At 41.9% G+C, this 23,316-nt stretch overlaps 1 protein-coding gene across 2 annotated transcripts in view; it reads right to left on the reverse strand.

The window, feature by feature from the left end:
• Window positions 1-23,237, reverse strand: part of POLR3A (RNA polymerase III subunit A) — a 51,883-nt gene extending 28,646 nt beyond the window's left edge. For both annotated transcript variants that reach the window (XM_081864205.1, XM_081864204.1), the window contains exons 1-17: window positions 23,068-23,237; window positions 21,002-21,137; window positions 20,089-20,226; window positions 19,055-19,226; window positions 18,261-18,415; window positions 13,741-13,980; window positions 12,764-12,926; window positions 11,496-11,632; window positions 10,636-10,739; window positions 9,573-9,714; window positions 8,140-8,280; window positions 7,572-7,641; window positions 6,817-6,944; window positions 5,797-5,935; window positions 2,476-2,640; window positions 1,402-1,574; window positions 651-762 (exon numbers count right to left, since the gene is read on the reverse strand). In XM_081864205.1, coding sequence (XP_081720331.1) covers window positions 651-762; window positions 1,402-1,574; window positions 2,476-2,640; window positions 5,797-5,935; window positions 6,817-6,944; window positions 7,572-7,641; window positions 8,140-8,280; window positions 9,573-9,714; window positions 10,636-10,739; window positions 11,496-11,632; window positions 12,764-12,926; window positions 13,741-13,980; window positions 18,261-18,415; window positions 19,055-19,226; window positions 20,089-20,226; window positions 21,002-21,137; window positions 23,068-23,111 — 2,359 coding nt within the window. In that variant the 5' untranslated portion in view covers window positions 23,112-23,237. The remainder of the gene's footprint in view (window positions 1-650; window positions 763-1,401; window positions 1,575-2,475; window positions 2,641-5,796; window positions 5,936-6,816; window positions 6,945-7,571; window positions 7,642-8,139; window positions 8,281-9,572; window positions 9,715-10,635; window positions 10,740-11,495; window positions 11,633-12,763; window positions 12,927-13,740; window positions 13,981-18,260; window positions 18,416-19,054; window positions 19,227-20,088; window positions 20,227-21,001; window positions 21,138-23,067) is intronic.
• Window positions 23,238-23,316: the final 79 nt, after the last annotated feature.

Raw genomic sequence — 23,316 nt, forward strand, 5'->3', positions numbered from 1 at the left:
GGGAGCGTTGGGTTTGATTGAACCCTCACATAGGAAGGGCTGGCACTCGACATGCCAGTTCAACCAGAGCTGGAGAACCAGTTTGCAATGTTGCATGGGGAAAAAAAAAAGCAGTCAAAATTCCCACTCATACATGACAGCCCAATGAATTAAGAACAATCTATCTAGATTGGACAGAGAGCAAACAACTGAACGCAAATTTCAGATGCAGCTGCTTGGTCTTTAAGCAACTGTGCTATGTAGGAGGTATAGAAATGACATGGGAAAGTTTCCGAATTAAAATGTGGTGCTGCCATGTAAAAACCAGAAGCAAAACTTACCTGTGCAGTGTTTCATGCTGCTAGCATGCCATTTAAGCCAGCCTCCACAATGCATAACATTGGAATGCCACTGATCTTTGGTTGCTAACTGTGCACCAACAGGCAATGCAATTCAGATTCAAATAGATGCTGGTCATATGGGCTGTCTCAGGTTCAAAGACTATCTGCATGCACTTGGAATTACATCTAAACCTGTGCTTCCTGTTCTAGAGCTAAGTGTTGTCTGAACCGCAACCATAACCTTTTGCTGCCTTCTTTATTTATTGGCAACAGAAAAAGAAGAACAAGTGGGCAGCAGCCATTTGTTTTCTAAAGTCCTCACAAGCTTACCTTTTGAACCGCAAAGAGCCATGACGAGGGGGCTGTTACTCTTGTCTAGTTCTCGAAGGCAGGCACTGCCAGCATGGTCTCTGATCACAGACAGCTCTTTCAGAATCAGCGCCTGGGAGGAGACTTACAATTAATAAGCTGACCATTTCAAGAATTCCCCTAAAGAGATTGTTGTATCTTTGCAAATTCTAAGAAAAAGCAGAGTGTCCCAAAGGAAAGGTCTGTAGGCTGATCATTGCAACAACAGAGGCACGACCAAGAATTTTGTCAAATTCACAAACGTGCTGGCTTTCTGTGGGGGTTTGGCCCAGCCTGGCCCCTTTGGTGCTTCAGAAGACCCAGAATTCAGGGAGGCCAGAAACTGCCTCTTTCTTTTTCCTGCACTTATTGCTGTTGGGAGGTGCCTGTTTCCTGGGTAGGGGAAACCCTATATTCAACCATCAGGAGATAGGAGGGTTCACCTATGGTGAAGCAAGAAGTGGCAATCTTTCCCTGGGAAACCTTGGGAAGGTTTCTTTCCCTGGGAACCTTGGGAAGATTAAGATTCTGATTCAGCAAATTGATTTACTGTGATTTGGCCCCTTCACATTTTGGGACTGTTTGGCCAAATCACAGCAAATCAACTTGCTGAATCAGAATCTTAATAGTTATGCTTCACCCTTGAGAGGGTAAATAAGCAAACAGCACACAACATGACTTCTGATTCATTGCTAAGAATGAGTAATTCTCTATCAGATGGTATACAACTCACCTCTAATGTCTCTTCTGCTGTACAGCCAGGTTGCTGCTGCAGTTTGCCAGTCTTCAAAGCATCAATATATTCATCACATTTCTTGTACCCAGCATTCAGAAGTTCATACTTTGCCTTCAGCAGCCCCTGTCCTGGAGTCACATCGCCAATTCCAATTGAAAATCCTCGATTAGCTAAGTGTTTGGAAACAACAGCCAAATGTACACATCAGCTCACTGAGTGCCACACGGAGAATTTTATCCGAGGTTACTTCAGGGTTTAACTTCTTATCCATGCAAGATATGTTTAGATTTTCCTAAAACTAGCAGAACTAGCTTTAAAAGTGTAGCATTTTTAGTAAATGGTCTTGCTGGCTTGTGGTACATTTTGACATTGTGTCTCTTTGGGCCTTTCCAGAGAATAAATTGATAGGCATAGTTATGGCTTATGTGCTCATTGCACAGGACCCAGATAATTTTTGTTGTTGCAAGGCCAGTACTTTTCCTGCACTCAAATTTGATTATCTTGTCACTGGGGTGTGTGTGTGTGTGTGTGAGAGAGAGAGAGAGAGAGAGAGAGAGAGACAATTCTTCCCTAAACAAGTGGCATCTATTGGAACGCACCTGTGGCATCACTAGGGATGAACAACAACTACCTCCTTTGTACAATGCCTGTGCAGTTTAATGACTCTTTTTAAAAAAGTTATCCAACTCTAAGCTCCACCATGCCATGGTCCCAGTGAATTCAGTGAAGAGGGAGACACAAATTCCAGACCTTAGTATTGACTCCAGTTTTGACTAGGAAGTGTCAGCTGTGGAGGCTCTTCTTAGAACTATTGTGGTATACCAGTTACAGTGTCAAAATTAGGACGATCTGAATTCAATTCCTCATTCAGGCATAAAACTCACAAGGATATTTCAGTCAACATTTCTCAGCTAATTTTCCTCTCTGGGTTGTTGTGAGGATAGATAAACAGGGGTGGGGAAGAACTGTGCACCACATTGTCCTGAGCTCTTTGGAAGGAGCGCAGGATAGAAACATAGTGCAATAAAAAATGAATGAAATTACCAGAAAGCCACTTTTCAAGGTACTTACAGAGGTAGACAGGAGCAAGTCTGGCTAGCCGTGACATCGCATCAGCTGCCTCCACTTGTCCCCAATCTCTCAGCAAAATGTAGAAGATATTATTCTTGGATCCAGACCCTAAAGTTCCTTTGTCCATGCTGCCAGCCATCAACTCACTATTGTGGATTGCAACGTCTGGAAAAAAACGTCAGAAGCTTGTCAACCTAAGCTTCCCATTTTCAGCTTTTTCAGACTCACGACCACTTTTAGCCCCAAAATGGCAACATTTCATCCCTTCTCTTAAAGAAACTCTTCTCAAAATAATGGTGGCAGGGCTACTTATGCAACCTAGTGTACATTAGGGCATTACCCGGTTGTGGTTCCTGGTTTGCAAATTAGAAAAACAGTGCTTTAACACACCCAGAAACCTATACGGTAGATGCAGAAACGATGAGAACTCAAGTTGTAAGACGGAGAGGGTGGGTGGTAGAATCCAAGCATATTTCAGTCATTTCGTATTTTGTAACAGTTGAAGGCCACCAGGGCATATAAACAAACACAAATTCTCAACCATGCAGGTCATGGGACCTCTTACAATTAAAACTAGTTACAAGAATAAATACAGAGACTGAAACAAGGACAGAGACATAACTGAGCACAGTCAAACAAGAGCCTGGCTTTCTGTATGTGAGCTCTAATTCTCAAACAAGGGGAGTCCTTTTCTTATTCTGACATGTCAAGGACTGCAAAGCTAAAGCTGGCTTTGCTAATTTAATAGACAAGACAAGCAGGACTGTCTCTTCATTCAACATGCACCTATAAGATGGATGTGCATTTTCGCCTGGGGTCTATAGCATCCTCCAAAGGACTTTCTGGTTCAATATTGAGCTGCGGGCGTCCACACCTTCCTTGGGAACATCTGCTTTTGGGCAGCAAGAAGACTTTCAAAGCGAGTCTAAGCAGTATTTTCTACAACAAAAGGCCAACGAAGTAAACCTCTCTTTGTAGAACATGCTGCAAGCATTTGTCCAAATCGAGAACCTCATAAACATTGTTCTCATTCCAAAAATAATCTAGGGACTGTTTAACAGTTTGATTTCAACTAGAACAATGGTCTAAGGTTAAGTTAGTTTCAGAAATAAAAACAACCCTCCCCACAAAGTCAGATTGTTCAGTTTTGCCCAATGTTCAGCTCCTATGAAAGGAGCCATCTGCACTGCACTTGCCAAACAGTGATAATTTTCCTTAGAAATGACAGATCTCAAGTAATTTCTTTTCTAGTTGCAGATGCTTCAAGGCAGATCAAAAGAGACGTGTACCACTTGAGGCCCATCCGTCCACCATGTATGGGAGCCACTTTGGTGCAAATTATTCTCTTTTTTTTTAACTGCAGAAACCAAAACAGCAGAGGCTTGTGAACGCTTGGAAACTGATGTGGTACAGAAAGAGTTCGATCCATTTTCCTCTATCAGCCAGCGAATTCCTTAAGTTGTGTTATGTACACAAAGTTACTTTCTTTGGTCTGCTGAAAACATCTCACCTGTCCCGAATAAAATAATAATTTTAAAAGGTCCTTGGAAGATACACTATCACTTGCTACCTTAAAAGCACAATTCTTCTTTCTTTTTTCTTATCATATGTGGTGGTCTTGTGATAAGGTTAAGGCTTACTGGGAAATGACATACAATGAAAGGAAAAGGATGTTTAAAATAACATTTGTAAAAAAACAACCCAGAAGCTTTTCTCTTGGGAATTATGGGAATTCTATACTACCCAAACTGTATAGAAATTTAGTCATGTATGCGACTACAGTGGCAAGAATGTTACTTGCCCCAAAATGGAAAGAAGCAGAAGTCCCAGCAAAGGAAGAATGGATACAAAAACTTATGGAATATGCAGAAATGGTGAAACTTACCAGAAGAATAAGAAATCAACATAACAAACTTTTTATACAAGAATGGAAATGGTTTACTGAATATTTACAGATAAATTGTAAACAGTTAAAAACACTGGCAGGATTATTGTAATAACCTGCAGTTTCATAACAATATATATTTAAAGAAGATGAATAAATGAGCAAGTTAAGTTACCGTATTTTTCGCTCTATAACACGCACCTGACCATAACATGCACGTAGTTTTTAGAGGAGGAAAACAAGAAAAAAATATTCTAAATGAAACAGTGGATGTATGATTTTTGTGGTTCATGCTGTGGCCACAGACGTGATCTGACGGTGAGTTTGGGGTAGCCCAATGCAAAAATCCTGAGGATCCATGTGGAGCCATGCTTTGTAACCACGTTTTTGCGCCATTGCAGCCCCATGAAACAGTGGGTGCGTGTGTGTTTTTTGGTGCAGGCTGTAGCCATGGATATGCTATGTGATCTGATGGTGAACTTGGGGTGACCCAGTGCAAAAATCCTGAGGATCCATGTGGATCTGTGCTTTGTAACCACGTTTTAAGTGGGGAGGGAAGGGAAAGCATTCAAGGGACAAGTAGCACGCGTGGGGTGTGTGGAGAAGGATGCGGCTAATAATCTGAAAAGTATTTTCGGTCACCTCCAGGGTTGACTACTGTAATTCGCTCTACGCGGGGCTGCCCTTGAAGCTGTCCCAGAAACTCCAGCGGGTGCAGAATGCTGCAGCGAGGCTCCTCACAGGGTCTCTGCCATGGGAGCATATTCACCCAGTGTTTTTCCAGCTGCACTGGCTCCCGGTGGAGTACAGGGTCAGATATAAAGTGCTGGTTTTGACCTTTAAAGCCCTTCACAGCCTAGGACCCTCGTACCTACGGGACCGCCTCTCTTGGTATTCCCCACGGAGGACCTTAAGATCCATAAATAGCAACACCCTAGAGGTCCCGGGCCCTGAGGAAGTTAGATTAGCCTCAACCAGAGCCAGGGCCTTCTCAACACTGGCTCCGGCCTGGTGGAACGCTCTGCCTCATGAGACCAGGGCCCTGCGGGATCTGATTTTTTCCGCAGGGCCTGTAAGACAGAATTGTTCCACCTGGCCTTTGGCGTAGAAGAAGTTTGATTCCCCCCCCCCATTTTTCATTTCTCCTCCTGTGAAGAGGCTGCATCCTAATGTTTTAAGGTTGTATTTTAATCTTTTTAAATTGTATTTTAATCAACATGTTTTTATTATTGGTTGTTAGCCGCCCTGCGCCTGGTCTTGGCTGGGGAGGGTGGGGTACAAATAATAATAATAATAATAATAATAATAATAATAATAATAATAATAATAATTGAAGAAGAAGAAGAAACCACAAATCTCCAATAAACCCAGTGGCCAGTAAGTATGTCATAAGTTACAGTTGCCAAGTCTCAGGCTTCCCCACTACCTCCACTTACAGGAATCGTTGCTGCACAAGTCTTCTCCCTTGCCACAATACTGCTTGCCCTTGGTTCGAAGGTTGGCTTTGACAGGACAACTGTCACTAGGCTTCAGAATGATACCGAAGACCTGCTTTCCTGTCCACAGGGTTACAGGCTGGAAGAGGACAAAGGATTATGAAGACAAGCAGAAGAGCTTCCACTAAAGTTATAGAACTAGAACATGCAAAAACATTATACTTTAGGACTCCAAACCACTCTTCCACTTCTTTTCAACTATTCCAGGTCAAGGAGCAACATGTAGCTCAGCTGGTAGAGGACGAGACTCTTAATCGCAGGGTCGTGGGTTCGAACCCCACGTTGGGCAAAAGATTCCCGCCCTGCAGCGGGTTGGGATAGATGACCCTTGTGGTCCCTTTCCAGTTCTTCAATTCTATGATTCTAAGCAATGGGATGGTGCCACGGTTTCAATCTCTACCAATTAAATTGATTAAACCAATCAACTGAAGCTTTAATCACAGATTAAAACCTGCCCTTTATTCAATCCATGAGGCAGAGGTCAAAAGATACAGCCACACAAATATGTCTGCTCCCTTCCACCAAATGGAAGAAGACCCGTCTCTTTGTAATCAGAATTTGCAACCAAGCACTGCAGAGATGGTTCATTTAATGGGGAAACCCTTATGGTTATCCTTTCGCCAGTAAGAATTACATCGATAACTGAAGCAGCGTGTGCTCAGCTGAAGGTCAACGGAAATTTTTATCTGCAACAGCGATGGGAACATTCATTTTTGAAACCCAACATGGTATATTAACTGCAGTGCAAGACATTTAGTGTCACAGGGGAGACAGATGTCTTCAGCTATTGTCCAGTTTGAGACTTTGCCACCCTCCAAAAAGGCCTCTTGCCCTTCCTCAGAGCTTGCTTTTTGATACAACACCACCAGGGAGACCCGTTCCACATCCAGGCAAAAGAACCTTGCCAATTTAGTACTGACTAAACTCAAGTGTGCACTCTTGCTCCAAGATGTTCCATACCTTGAGAATTGCTGGCGGTGGGAGGCGAACTTTTATTTTCTCATCCTTGCCAACCAGAATAGAAGCGATAATCTGACAAGCTTTAGCTCGATCGAAGAAAGTGTCCTTGAGGGTGAGGAGGTAAGCCCCTAAAATGGGAAATACAGAACACAACGCAAACACTTCCGTATAAGAGGATAAGCTAGAAAGGGCACTGAGTAACATACACTATACTGGCAATACATTTAAACGTAATCAGATCACATGGAACTGCAGTGGCGTGAAAGAAAAATGCATCTTAATTATCTGTATTAATATAAATAAATAAATTTCATGCAGGTTGCATTTTGGATGCTAGAAAGACCAAAAGGTATTTAAAAAGAGAACAATGAAGGCAAATATTTTACCACATATCTCTCCTTGTACACATCCTAGAGACAACAAGGGAAAGATTAAGAATATCTCAGCAGTGGCCACACTTAGGCCCAGGTCTTCAGTGAAGAAGTTCCAATACTGATGCAATCCTGCAGTCCATACAGAACCCTCCTTTGCAGATCGTTGGTCACCTCTACACCCATGCATCTCTGTGGCATGCCCAGCAGGGAAAGTCCTCTTCAGAAGAGGCACCACCATAACAATGACACCATGGTAATAATTCTTTTTTTTGCAAGGAGGTATTATTCTATCACGCATGAGCAAGGAAGATCTAAGAGGTCTTGAAAACAAATGAGTGTCTCATAACACAGGTAAACACATATTTGACTTCAAATACAGACCTGTAAGGAAATCCTGAATTGCAGCAATAAGGGGCTCTCCATTTCTTGGTGTTACCAAGTTTGCTTTAGTCTAGATGAAGGAAGATATATTAACTAGGGAAACACGGCACAATATTTCAAAAACTCTTATAATGTACATGATCATACTACTACAAGATCTTTCTACTCCTCCCTGCGACATATATAAACACATGTTATATTCCAGTGCATTTTCTTAATGCAATAAATCTGTTTAGGGTTTGATAGGGCTTTACTGCCTAGTCAGTGTAGACATGATTCCATCCTGACAAGATTGTTCTACAAAAGGCATGGGGCGAAACTGTGGCCCACAGGCTAAATCTGGCCCTCAGCAGTTTCTCTGCCCTGTTTTCTTTTAAGTAACTTTCCTCTGTACTTATCTCCGACTCCTTCCCCTTCCTCACAAAGTGGAAGCATGAAGGAAAGCAGTTAGCAAAATGCAGACTTTGTGCAGTTCTTAAAAGGTTTCAACTAGTAAAAGAAATCAGGCAGCGGGCAGTGAACCTGCCCCATCTCAACAGGCAATAGTACGTAATAGTACTTTGCTTACCCCCATCAGAACAAGGGCTTCTGCTTTGGCTTCTTCAGTTTGAGGAAGATGAAGATTCATCTCATCACCATCAAAGTCAGCATTGTATGGTGTACAGACACATTCATTAAATCTGAAAGTCCGGTGCGGTTTTACTCTAGCCTGGAAAAAACATATCAAAAGAAAAAAATCGAGGGGGGAAAAAATACTGTGTAAAACATACAAGGAATTCAGAACGTATCATTTGGAAAACGCTTGGAAAATTTGTGCTTTTGCTTTTACATAATTTCAGTTTTACAAAAAAAGAGAGAGGACTTGCTGCATCAAATGACAAGTTTATTTCATTTTTGCCTGGCACTGCTGGAGGCTTAAGATAATGTAATGATGTAGGCATTGTGAGCCATAACTTTACCCAACTCTTAGACAGGAGAAAACATGATGGCATTAGGATATCTGGGCTTGTACCTAAAGCACAGACTGGCCTAGAGAGTAAAACAGACTGGCCTAGAGAGTAAAACAGACTGGCCTAGAGACATCCCCCACTCCTACCAAAATGCTAGTTTTATACATGCAGACAGGTTTGGGCGTCTGAACCAGAGAAGCATTAAAAATGTACTCCCCGCTCCTCTGCAACCCAAAGGTGATTTTACTATCCCACCTTGCTGCATTCACAGAGCCAGCTTTGCTCAGGCACATATCAGGAAACCTGAATTTTAGATTTAACTGACTAATATGGTCCAGAAAGAGAGGTGTGATCACAGAAGGAACTCCTCTGTGAATGACAACTCTTCTCCTGCGAAATGGAGAAGATCCTAGGGTTATTTTATTTATTTAGTCAAAATCCCAAGGCAGTGTGCAATATTAAGAACATAATACACAACATAATAATAAAATAATAATCATAACAGCCCCCCCAATCTAACAGGCCATAGATTATTTAATGGCCAAAGGCCTGGGTAATAAGAGTGTTTTTACCTGGAGCCTAAAGACATGTAATGATGGCACTAGGTGAGCCTTTCTGGGGAGAGCATTCCAGATGGGGAGCCACCACAGAAAAGGCCTGTTCTCATGTTGTTGCCCTCTGAATCTCTCAATAGCAGCCAAATCATGATCATTTCCTTATCTGACTTGAATAATGTTCTACTTAGCTTGGATCTGGGGCAATGGTAGCCATACCACACAGATGAAATTACAGAAGTTGTGGAATAGCTACTCAAGTTGGAGAAGGTAGCAGGCCACATGTACTATTTGGATCATGTAAAAATCACACAGATCACACCTGAAGCCTGGCAGGCAGAAATCAGTGATCAAGCTCCTTTTCTCTTGCAGAAGAATAATACTCTTGCATGAAAGCCTTAAGAACTAATGAATGTATGTGTTAGGTGACCAATTATGATGATGAACGGTAATAAAAATAAATACGCCCCAGGGAACCACAGCAGTGATATGCTTACTATATGAGCCATGATGCTGAGCTTGTGCAAAGAGGGTTGTCGATTGAACAGGACTATATCGCCATCTATGAGGTGTCTCTCCACAATGTCCCCATACTTCAGTTCCTGAGCCATCTTCTCACGGTTTCCGTATTTCAAAAACCTGGGGGGAGGGAGGGGGAGAGAGAAAGAAAGAAAGGAAATCTATCATAAGAAATAATCAGTCTTAGAGGAAATGATTGTTTTCCAGTTATACAGCTGCTCTTCCACAGGACTGCTGAGCTTCCTCAGTGATAAGAAAGGAAATCACAGCTGAAAGCTTTTTCGTACCATTTTACAATAGTGAAGGTAACTTTTTAAAGTTAGAGGGAGGGTGAGAATCTACTTGTGCAAACGGCCGCAGAAAACACCAACAATTTAAAGAACGCTTAAGACACATGTATGAATAAAGATTTTGGAAGGGGGGAAAGCATCCATTTTTAGATGCTGCCCACTGCAACCCATACTTGTTCACTCTCAGAAAGGGTATTCCCTCTTGTGTGAGAAGGAGTATCTCTTAAGACAGTACTTGCTAGCTGCAGTTTTATAAGGACTCACATTATACAACTCTTGACTTTTGAACCTATGTTGCTCAGTTAACTTGGGGTGTGTTCCTTTGTGCCTTTTTAGTTCAGTGTTTCTAATCACTTCACCTACGCACTGAAAGGCTGCAGACCTTAGTCCCCTAGTCCTAGTAATTATGATTATCAGCAGTTCATGGGAGAAGAGAAGGGGACTTAGCTTACCCTCAACACACTTTTGCAGAAGACCTATTTTTGAAGGTCACACGCACACAGCAACTGGATCAAAATTAAGTTTTGCCCACCAGATGTGCCACTGCTTTTCAAGGCAAGTACTTAGTGAATTGTATAAGGAAAAAATTTTGAATGTTTACACAAACAAGACTAGCGTCTTAGGCAAGAATCAGTGAAACTGAAAAGGGGGGGGGGATCCAGATAGCCTCTCAGTATGTTCAAAACAAGCCCTAAACTTTCAAATCAAGTGACTGAAGTAAAATGAGTCTATTTCAGATACAAGGCCGCACCTTTTCATCTGTGTGTGCCTCTGCTGAATGAAGTTGGCACCAGGATGAAGCTCTGGACCATTCCGAACAAGTTTCCTCATAAAGTCAATGTTAGCTTTATTCACCTGTAATATGAATGCTCGAGTTAAAAGCGAAAAACTCGCACAATTCTTGTGCAGAGCTTTGCCAGTAATTTTTGCTGCCCTGGGTAAATCATAGTTATGTGATTTTCTCTGCATTATATACTAGACAGCACAAACAACAACATATTAAACGATCAAGAGTTAAGTCAATATAGCATTTTCTTGCTGTTATTTTAAATGCCTGTCACTCCTTTGTAACAGGGTAATACCTCAATACCCTGGGCGATCCCTTTACATCATACAACTGACAAGATGCCAGGAGGAGACACTTCTGGAATTTTAGCACTCAAGGACTTGCTAAGTTCCATGTTTGGGCTAGCCCTATTCTTGTGCACATACTACAACTCTTTTCAAGATTATTGGATGTCATCTATAAAAATATACACATTACAAGACCTTTCAGCTTGGCAAGAGTGCAAGGAGCAGGGGGGGGGGGAAGGGGAGAATGCTATTGTGAAGATACCAGATTAGCTTCTGAATTTAAGGAACAGACAACATACAGCTAAATTTCTGTCAACAGGACATGGGCCTGTCCTTTACATGGAATGATACCAGGAGCAAGTCTGACATCCATCTCTTTCCCAAGTAAAGCCTAAGTCAAAAGGGTGTTTAATTCCACTTGGTGATTCAAACAAAGCTTGAGATCTGATCTTGATAGAACCATGTGCAGACTCTCTGGAAGCTACTACAGCAAGGGACTGCACCACACAACAGGAGATTTCATTTTCTCCCAGTTACCTTCTCAGGAAACGTTAGTATTTTTGCAACATGAACAGGCACAGCCACTTCATCAATGCGCAGGTTTGGGTCAGGCGAGATCACTGTTCTGCCCGAGAAGTCCACTCGCTTTCCAGACAAGTTTCCTCTAAACCGACCTTAAAGGAAGTGGAGGGAGGCGAGAAAAGAGAGAAAGTTGAAGCCGGTCAAGAAAAAAAATCTCTGATCTTCCACAGAGAAAATAAACTGAAGTTATTATTCTTTATTATTTTTATTTGGTGTTATCAATGTACAGAGTGCTTTATGCAGTTTAAAAAACAAAATGTGTTCCTGCTGCAAGGAGGATAGAGTCTGAAAATGTAACCCAGGAATAAGCAATGGGGTAGCTGGGGACGAAGGAAGTAGGAGAATATGCATTCAATTCTGTTGAATATATTTAAGCTCCATTTCAGTAAGTGATGATGGCAAAGAGGGTTAAACCAAAGGCTTCATGGAGAAAGTGAATTTTAAGAAGGTATTTGAAGGACGAGAGAGAGAGAGAGAGAGAGAGAAGTGTTGTTGTGCAGATGTTCTTAGAAGAGAGTTTTACACAGGTATAACGGATAACAAAGGTGGAGTTATCTAAGCTAGCAAGTAACAGACCTTTGGATGACTAAGGATTGAGCTGGAAGATTTAATGGCATAGGCAGAGATGTATTGGTATATAGAAGGATGCGAAATTAAGGTGGGGGCAAAACCACAGAGGACATTAGGTATAATGCATAGCAACCTCCATAGCACAAAATATAGCAGACTCAACTGTGCTCATTTAGATTTACCAATTACATCAGGAAATAAAAGGGTTAAAACTCACTAGCAAGTGTTAATGTGCACAAATACACTAGTAGCCTGCTGCCAAGCACCTTGTCAGCTGCAGAGTCTGCCTGGCAAGTCCAACAAACAAAAACTACAAAGCCCATATGGACCATTATGATATAACCGCACCATTTGCAATACATGACCCCAGAGGGATAGTCTATATCCCACTTTCAGCAGTTGGTAACGGAGCTCAACACACAAATGTGTTTGTATTCATTACTTCCCCCTAAAAACTGCTTTGGGAAGCAAGATAAAAATCCAAGAAATAAATGTAATCCTGAACAGCGTTTGGAAAAGATTCCACCACTAGACTCCAGAAAGAGCTTCTGTCAGACTAGCCAATACTGGGGCTACGTGGACATGACGTAAGGGGATTTCACATGATCAGATGTGATAGCTGCAGGAGCCAGAGATTATGCGGAAACACCTACCCTGCTTTCCCTTCAGTCTTTGAACAAAGCCTCGTGTCCACTTCTTGGGTGCCATGTTGAGAGGAATGCCAGAGAGTTCACTGTTGATGTACAGAGCGCACTGCAGCTGCAGGAAGTCCCAGTCCTCCATTATCATCTGAGTTTTGGCTCCTGATATTCTATGCTGCCCAACAACAAAACAGCCAATTCAAGAAAGGAAATTTCAACAAAAGCAACTCCATATTTCTAGGGAACATTCGGCAAGTTCTGCAAGGATGTAACGATGTTCTTATGAGAATACCAAATCAAATTTCTTTCACAAAGTTTTACTGCAAAACAAGGAAAGAACTAAAATAACCAGAGTAGTAACCATTTCAGAGCAATTCCGAATATGGACTTCCAGATGTGAACTCAATATCTGAGAACTAAGAACTTTTACCAGACCAAATGTACTATAGCTGCAGTTAAGATCTTTGATTAGGAACATATTGCACCCTAACCCCTGCAAGGTTGCCCAAAAAGAGAATTCTCTGGGGCTGAGAAATGGCTTTTTCCCTGTGTTTTACTCCTGTGTAAAAATATATATATATATTTGTGAATTTGCTGATTTTGGAAGAGCCTGGTTCAATCCCTGACCCAGCCATAAGCTCATTAAGGATGCCTGATGCAGACATAACATTACACCATAGATATAAGCAGAAGGGATAGGAGATTTGCATGGTAGGAAAGGAGTTAAGAGGTCAGGAACTTTATGGCAATCCCAGGCCCAGACCAACCTCAAATATATACGCTTAGAATAAGAATGCAACAAAACTCAGGCACTCACAGTTTGAAGAGGGCCTAAAATAAGGTGTCTCCTATGGAAACTAGTTATGCATTTTACTACAAATTCAAAAGCTAATAGCATATGAATTTAGGACAGCATTCTAAAAAGCACTGTTAAGAAGCACAATCCATACCTACTTTAACCACAAATATAAAATTAAAGGGCAACTCACCTTTTTGATCACATCATTGAGGAAAATTATTTCCGTCAGCTTCATCGTTAAGTCATCCTCGTTGGTGCCGGATTTTAAGTCGCTCACCACAGACGGCCTAATGCAGAGTGGGGGGACCAAGAGTCGTGTCAGGATCAAGTCCGAAGGCTTGCCGGACTCGGGGTTCATCAAAAGCAGAGGGATGTCTTCTGCGGGAATTCTCTTTAGGATATTTAAAACCACTAAAGGATTCAAGTTCTCCTACAAAACGTAAAAGGTTACAATCACACTTTTATCATTGCAAGACGGGAAACTCAGTTTCTGGCTAAGACTCAAGCAATGCCTTGTTCACTGATTTGTCAAGTAGCTTTAAAACCACAAGGAAGGGCAAAATGTTGTGGCAGCATTTCATGTTTTAAGGATCACAAATGTGTTCTTTACTTTCTTTAGAACACAAAGGCTTAAAAAGACATTTCTCAAACTTTGCCTATTTCCTAAAGTTATTGGGCCATCCCCTAGACAAAAAAAGTGGGTAGAACAATGGTATAAAGTACTGTACTTTGTACAGTAGGCTATAAGCCAGCCACACATAAATCAGAGGTTTCTACACACGTGCAAATGAACGTTCCAGGCAAGGAATAGCATTGTCATAGTCCAAGGACACATTCCAGTCAGCCGAAAGAACATGCTAACAACTACTGCATGGGTAGGCAAACTAAGGCTCGGGGGCCGGATCTGGCCCAATCGCCTTCTAAATCCAGCCCACGGATGGTCCGGGAATCAGCATGTTTTTACATTAGTAGAATGTGTCCTTTTATTTAAAATGCGTCTCTGGGTTATTTGTGGGGCATAGGAATGCATTCATATTTTTTTTCCAAAATATAGTCCGGCCCCCCAGAAGGTCTGAGGGACAGTGGACCGGCCCCCTGCTGAAAAAGTTTGCTGACCCCTGAACTACTGCAGCCACACACTTCAAGTATATGTGGCTTCCTAAACACACAGAACCCAGAGTCTAGACTGCGTATTTGCTTATGAAGGCCAAGTACACTTGCTGCCCAGACACAATTGTTTTAAGAGTATGAGGCAGGGCATCTAATGGAATTGCAAGAGACACACAAGGCTAAAAGCTTTCCTTGACAAAATTCAAGGCAGCCAATTACAGCAGTTGGGAGACTGTGCAAAGTGAACATTCAGCTCTTCGAGCGGCAGCCAAGATTTATAGTGATTCAGCCCACACAATAACTCAGTGATTTTGGTACAACAACACATGTACTTTCACAGACTCCTGTGCTTCATTTCCTCCCTCCATGACAAGAAGATAAGAATGTCTGGCTTTTTGTTACCACCCACTCATCATCTCTCACACATGGCAAATAACCATTATTAGAGTTTGATGACAGAAATGATAAGGGACCACCTTAGACTAGTGATTCCTAGAGCCTGAGAATCCCAACTCTGACCATCTCAAACCAAATTCTCATGAATCGCACGCAGTCAAGCTCTTACAGGCTTGCTGCTAAAAAACCCCTGCAACAATGCAAATGTCAGAAGTAAGCCTAAGTTCAATGGGACTTGCTCCCAGGTAAGTGTAAGATTGCATACTAAATTGGAAATGCTTTTAATCTAGGGTTTTGCAAGAAAGCCACGCACTCAGCTGCTACGCTACAATCTCTCCAACTTCTTTTAAGGTGTTGTGAACCATCTGTAGGTTGGGCAGACAAGAGAAGGCACTTCACTGGTTTTATAAATCCTACGAGTAGCGGATGGCAGAGGAAGGCTGTGTCCATTACCTGACCTCCCTCCCTCTGAATCACTGTTGCATACTGGGTGGAGAGGGGCAGGGAAGTGGTGAGGTTCATACGGTGCAAATTTGGTAGCAGAAGCACCAGATTGGCTCTGCTGGCATGTATGCTCCATACCAAACTTATCCCTCCCTGTATGCAGCAGTGTCTAGGTGGGAGCGAGGTTGAATAAAAGGCAAAACCCTGCTGTGCTGTCTGCTACTGAACACTGCAGAGCAGGGCGGATAGAAATCAATGATTTATAAAATAATAACTGGATTTTTTAAAAAATTTAAATCGGATTTTTAATATACAATGCTTTTCGAGAAAAAAAATCTTTCTAAATATAGTTTTCTATTTAAGTTACATTATAGTCCAAAGGCTATCCATCAGGAAATAAGGATTTGTTTTAAGATTTTCATGTGTGCTAATTAAAAAAAAAATTGTTTAACCACAGACAGAGCTGTTCCATCAGGCCTTTGGCCAAGGCACAGTCTGACCCCCTCCTCTGGCGATCCTCGTAGAACTCTGGCCCAGTGGTTGCCATTTGATTTTGAATTGATTTTAGAATATTGATTTTAACCCGGGTTAGCGCGAACGGCTAATGGCGGATTCCCTCCGAGCTCTGCTGAAGACGGGTCTTGCCGTGCCAGCGACACGGGGACCCTCAGAAACCGCAGGCGCGGAAGCCTGCGGACTTGGTGACTCGGTGGGCACCTTAAGCGCCCTCCCCGACCCACGAAGAGCCTTTTTAAAGGCTACGGAGAGGGTACGGAGAGTGGCGTGGTGCTGAGAGTAGACCGCTACTTCAGTGGAGCGAAGCCGCAAGCCATGGCCGGAGAGCGCTGACTTTCTTCCCAAAATTTGGACTGGATAACAAAGGACCCGTGAGTAGTGGAATTTGGACTTTAAAAATTTTCTATCCTGTGAATTCGGCACGATCGGGGGATGTGTTAAAGGGAAGTCCGCACCCCCTCTACTTATAGACGATTTAAAGCAAGGAACGGAGAATTAAGGCGGAATGAATACTGTTTTGATGATTTAAAAGTTTTTCACAAATTTGATAGAAGAAGATTTTGTGCTGGAGAGAAAGGGAGGAACTTTGGAACTTTGTGTGTAATCCCCCCCAAAAACCTGGGAGTGTCCTATTTGGGTGCCGGAGGAAGAAGTGAAAGGGGTTTGACAGCTGTCAAAGAAGCTGTCAAACGGGCGGACAAAGTAAAGAATTTTGTTATTAAACAACTCTTTGAATTAAAGGTGATACATTTGAACTGAGGCGATTGGAAACAAAGTACTGATAATAACAAAGTAACAGATTATTGGAAAAGGACTACTAAATAACTGAAAGCCCCCTAGGGGGAATTAGTGACATTACAATGGCTGCAGAGGGAAAATTACTGGCGGAGATAGAAAAAATGTTCTTTCTCGTGGGAATCCTGCAAGAGCAGAGTATGGCTCTGAGTAAAGTATTTATGACCTTGAATTCTGAAACAAACAACTCTGCTGAATGCACAAAGGAGACGTATGACAAAAACTCTGCAGCTGAGCAGGAAGAGATGCCTTTGGAATTGACAGAGAAGAAAGAAGGAGTTCAGACACTACAAGTGGAAAATATCAACCAGGAATCTACATTGTTAGAGTATGAGCAAGAAGACCTTTGGATTACAAACCTGCGAAAGATGAGAAAGAAGAAGAGGGAAGTCCCTGGAGTACTTGGAATATTAAAACTAAAAAGAATAAAGCAACATGATTGGGACTTTCCTCTTGAGTATGGAAAACTAGATGGTCCTTCGCAGCAAACACTTTTTAACATTCTGGATGAAAGAAAATATGATGTGACTCTGACTGAACTCCTTCGGGGTCTTAGGACCAACAAAGAGGACTACCAATATAGTTGGCAGAGAGGGACTGACAGAGAATCAGACGCCTCGGATGTGAGGAATCCGGGCTAAGAACTATTTTTTGTTTGTTTTTTTGGACATTGGTTTGGGAAGGGACAGAAACCGGGGCGGGGGGGGGGGAGAGAGAATAGAATTATAAAATGTTATGATTTGTTTTATTTGGTCAATGTGACCTATAATTAATATAATAAAGGGAAAATTTGTGGAAGGGAAGTTAGATCGACCTTAAAAAAAAAAGAAATTAATGATTATAAGAGAATTGGATAAGTTGAATATAGATAAACAAAAAGAATTAAATTTTTAAAAGCAATATGAATATGTTTAAGAGGTTAGGTAAGAACTTGCTGAATTAATTATTGGAACTGGGATGTAAGAGGAGGGGGTGGGGGGAAGTCAATGAAAGTGGGTAAAGAAAATTAGGGTATGTAATTGTATTTGTGTGTTTTTGTCTTTGTGTGTGTGTTTGTTGTTATAAAATGTAAAAACCCAATAAAAATTATATATATATATAAAAATAGAATATTGATTTTCGAATGCTGTGTTACTTTTATTGCTGTTAGCCGCTCTGAGCCTGGCTTTGACTGGGGAGGGCGGGATATAAATAATTTTTTTATTATATTATTATCAGTTAACAAAAGTGGATACATATGCTTTAATGTTTAAATCAATTTAAATCAAATCCACCCTGCCGCAGAGCAAAAACATGACTAAGATAGGCTACCATCCTCTAGGCACTAAGCATCAAGAAATGCTTTTGCAAAAAAAATCCTTGGTTTGTTTCAACTGAAGAGAAATCCCCATTCCCAAAGGAAGAGAAAACTGAAACAATACAAGACTGCACAGGTTTCTTATTATTTACCTGGGCTTTCCCCAGTAGGGATTCAATCTCTTTATTATGTTCTATAGCGGTGTCAAAGGACTGTATGAAGTTAGACACAATGGGGTCCACTATCTTCTTCGTCGTCTTGTATTTCTCATGGATTATCTTCAGCAAGCCACACTTCTTTACAGTACCTACAAGAAGATCCAGAAAATTTGCTCACACATTTTTGCATTTTAATACTTTACATCGGTCAGCACTCCAGAGTCATGCTCAATGTTTTACAAACAGAATTAGGAAAAAAGAGGAAAAAATGAGGAGCGCAGGAGACACACCGACCAAAACCTTCAGTAGAATAAGGTTACTGTATTGTGGTTTAGTCACTAAGTCTAAGAATGTTTGGTTCAAATTGGTTTTTTTCAGGCATTACATAATCTCGATTATAAAACAGCAACCAAGAAACTGCAGCGACTCTTAATGTCAAGCAACAATTTTAAAAGCCGAGAGTGACAACCACATAGCAAATCTCAACAACAAAAATAAGACACTATCTATAATCAAATACCCGTGATAATATGAGGCAGTCTTATACTTCCTATCCATCCGTGAAGTATTTCTGAACCCTTCTGAATACCAGCTGCTGGAAACTGCAGGAGCAGAGAGAGCCCTTGGATCCCTGCTTGCAAGCTTCACATAGGCATCTAGCTGGCCACTGTGAAAACAGGATGCTAGACCAGGTGGTCCCCTGTCTGATCAGACAGTGGGGTCTCAAGTTCTTAAGCGGTTTCAGACTCAAGTTGCTTAAGGACCAAAGGGCAGATTAATGCACTCACCATTAAAAGCCCCACAATATGGGCAGGTGTTCTTTTTTCTGCACTTTTCAGAGATCTTTTTTTTCAAACCCCGTTTCTGGAGGTAGGTCAAGCCAGGTCTCTTCAGATAATCCAAAAACTGTTTCTGTTCTTCGAAGGTCAGCATGATACGGCAACAGGTCTTACAAATCATCTAGAGCAGAAGCAAAAAACACAATTTGCCGTCAACCAATACACCTTTGAACACTCCATAAATTTATATGCACATACAGGGACACTGTGGAAGGTTGAAGGAGTTGAGCTTCCTGTCATGTATTCTTCTTCAAAGCTATGCTATGCAGTAAATCTAAGGAAAGGCCAAAAGCCCAAATATCTATATGAATACTTGGGGGGGGGGGAGTCTATTCTACTGAGCACTTCATTAATAAGAACTACTCAGAAACTTTATATATTGAACATCGGGTAAGCACAGTACTGTAATTAATTTCTAGTCCACCTTCCCTCCAGTAAGCTCAAGGCAGAATGCATAGATCTCTTCCTCTCCATTTTACCCTGACAACAACCCTGAGAAGTAGGAGAGGCTGAGAGAGAATGACTGACCCAAAGTCACCCAGTGAGCTTCATGGTTGAGTGGGTATTTGAACCCTGGTCTCCTATCAGAAGAATCATAGAATCATAGAGTTGGAAGAGACCACAAGGGCCATTGAGTCCAACCCCCTGCCAAGCAGGAAACACCATCAGAGCACTCCTGACATATGGTTGTCAAGCCTCTGCTTAAAGACCTCCAAAGAAGGAGACTCCACCACACTCCTTGGCAGCAAATTCCACTGTCGAACAGCTCTTACTGTCAGGAAGTTCTTCCTAATGTTTAGGTGGAATCTTCTTTCTTGTAGTTTGGCTCCATTGCTCCGTGTCCGCTTCTCTGGAGCAGCAGAAAACAACCTTTCTGTGATGATGAGGACATCATCACAGGCAATGGCCCACAACAGGAACAGCATGTCAAGTGTCCCTCAATCTCTGTCATCTCCAGTCCTTGACATGAAATGCAACTTTACCTGCAAAATGCCTATCACGGCTTTGAAGTACCCCACATGGAAACAAGGCAACTCCAGGTCAATGTAGCCATAATGACCCAAACACTCCGCCAGATTCTTTCCACAAGTTTCACAGGGACGATCCTTCTCACTTGTACCCTTGGGAGTAGAAATGCATAAAACAATTAACAGTGGCACCTTCTCTACATATCTTTAGATGGCAGGCAAAAATATTCCTCTTCTCCCAGGACTTTGACTAATTAAACAATCTTTTAAACACACACACTTTCTCTGTGTCTATTATTTTTGTTTACTACTACGTTATGTATTTTTTGGGTTTTTATATTGTAAACTGCACTGTGGTTCTCAGATGAGGGGCAGTACAGAAATTTAATAAATCAAATTAAATAGATAAGATATTGTCAAGCTGCTCTCTGATGAATTAAGACACCCCACTACTAATTATGTGTCATGGGCAGTATATGGCTTTATTAATCCATTGTAATCTTAGAAGTCACAAGGATCTTAGTTCTCACAAGTCCACACACACACGCATCCATACACAATTATCTAGCCACAAATAAGCATGCATAACAAGTTCTCTTCTTTTCAGTAAAAGAAAACCAGACTACAGAAATCAAGCTTTATTTTAGCCTACAATTCTAGACCTCAAGTTCTGTTAAGTTTTTCATCGACATACATTTTGCACACTAGAAAAGACTGATATGATCTGAAAGTAATGGGTGCACAAAGAAACACTTTTGGAATGTAAGCATCCAAAGCTGTTTTATATTGTCAAGTCACCCATCTCTCTCCTATCTCCTCTGCCTGACAGCAGTTCCACAGGTTGAGTTTTTTCAAAGTCCTGCAACCCAGATCCTTTCTAACTAGAAATATGCATTGTGGGATACGATTGAACAACAAAAGGTCTTACCATTCGATGGTCCAGTACACCATACTGCAGAGGTGAATGATTGTTGTCTTGACTGTATAGGTTTTTACTAACCACCTGGATGTGAGCCTGCTGTCGCATCTCTTCCGGAGACTTCATCCCAAAGCAGATGTGGCTTCTAGAACAGAAAACACCACCAGATATATCACAAAATGGAGATACCCTGGATGACTATTTTGAAGTCTCTGCTTATACAGAATGTTGCCTCTGACAAGTAAGCAATACCAAGAATCCAGCACACCAGACTTCTGTATTTATATCTTGCAGCCTTCTAAGCACAATTCAGTGTGCTGACTTTAGCATATAAAGCTATGAGTGGCCTGACCCCAACAGACCACCCATTGTAATCTCCAATATTGGTCAAGAGTCTCCCTTAAATGTACAATTCACATAAGACACGAAGCCTTATTTGGCTAGCTCAAGACTAAGTCAAAAAGTGAATTAAAAACACATGTTTTCCTGAGTATTGCACATACCCCGACACCATAAACAAGTGCTCATGTACACAGACAGCAAGGATACTTGAGTTTAATAGCTGGATCTTATCCTCTTCCCTTCTGTAGTCTATCTGTCATAATGTGAAGTGAGGCAAGAAGCAAGAGGTGGGAGCTCACTCTACGCTACACTGTGGAAAAGTAGATTTTTAAAGAAAATATTTTAGCACAAATGATTATGCCTCAGAAGCTTCTATTTCTGTGACTAGTTGCCATTAGATAATATTCAGAAATGTTGTTGGGTGGATAGCGATGCTGAAACTCCTAGAAGCACAGCCACAGGCGATAGAAAGCATGAAGTCCCTGATGTCTACTCACTTAAGAACATAAAAACAGCCTGCTGGTTTCAACAGAAGAGACCAGCAACCACCTGAGATGTCCTGCTGCTTTATCTTTTGTTTTGGTATTTTACATTTTATCCAGCGTAAGACAAGCCTGCTGGATCAGGCCAAGGGCCCATCTTGTCCAGAATCCTGTTCTCACGGTGGCCAATCAAATGCGTGTGGGAAACTGGCAAGCAATATTTGAGCCCTTCCTGTGACTTCCAGCAACTGGTTGGTGCAGTGGTACCTCTAGTTACGAACTTAATTGTATTCAGAAGCATTGCTGCCTCCATCATCATCATCATCATCTGTGGAGAATCCTCTTCTAAAGCCATCTAGGTTTGTGGTCATCCTATGGGAGCAAGTTCCATCGTTTTAACTATGTGCTGTGTAAAGAAGTACTTTCTTGAGGGCACAGGCTGAAGAAACTCTGTATAAAGATGCAAATCTCATGCAGACTTATATGGGACTTGCTGCCAAGTCAACATGCATAATATAGAACCATAGAATCCTACAACCAAGGGAAAATGCTGAGTACAAGAGGAAGGCATGTTTAAATACTACAGAAAATTACTTTTTTGTATTATTTTACTTTATTCCCCACCCTAATGAAGCCCCAGGGCAAGCTACGCTTGCAAAAAAGAAAGTGCAAGCAGAAAATATAGCCATCTAATGTAAACAAAATTGCTTATATTTAGATTTCCAAAATACTTCCTTTTCCTTCTTTTTTTGGCTGAGCCAAAAATAGATTTATCCCAGGATAAACCAAGAAGACAAAAACTTTAAGAAAGAATGGGAAAATTTTATAATTTATTTAGCAGACCACTGCAAGCAGATGAAAACAACAGCAGGATTCGAATAGCACTTGTAATGTAACAACCACTGTGGACAATTATGGACAGATACAAAATATGGATTACGAAATAATATGCAGTTGAAAATGCTTGACAATAAGACCCATGGAGGGGATGGCGGGAAGTCTGGAGATTCGGAGAAATCTCTAGGTGTGGGTATTTACTTGGTATTGTTATAACTCTACGCTTGTAAAAGCAAATAAAAATCATTTTCAAAAAATAATTAAAAAATAAATAAATTATCCCTTCTGCTTTCCAAAAGGGGCTCTCCGCGAGGTGCCTTCCGTGCCTCTGGACTATTCCCCTCCAAGGAACCGCTTTTCTCGCCCCCCAAACTTGACAAGCTTGCTCTTCGCCGCCCCCCGAGCCCCGCTTACATCTTCTTGGCCACGTCCGTCTCGCGGAACTGCTCCTTCACCATGGCGGCGGTTCCCCTCTCTCGCCCGGGGACAGCGCAGGAAAAGAGAGCGGAGCCGTGCGGAACCAACGCCGCCGCCTCCTCCTTCCCCTGAGCGAGCTGCGCTCGGGAGCCGGCAGAAGGGCATCGGGCGCGTGCGTCGTGCGTCGTGCGTCGCCGCCAACCGCGAAGGGTCGTTCGGAGCCGCATCCACCCGGCGTCGCAGCGC

This window comes from Podarcis erhardii (assembly GCF_964252035.2).
Source record: "Podarcis erhardii genome assembly, chromosome: 5".
Classification (NCBI taxonomy): domain Eukaryota; kingdom Metazoa; phylum Chordata; class Lepidosauria; order Squamata; family Lacertidae; genus Podarcis; species Podarcis erhardii.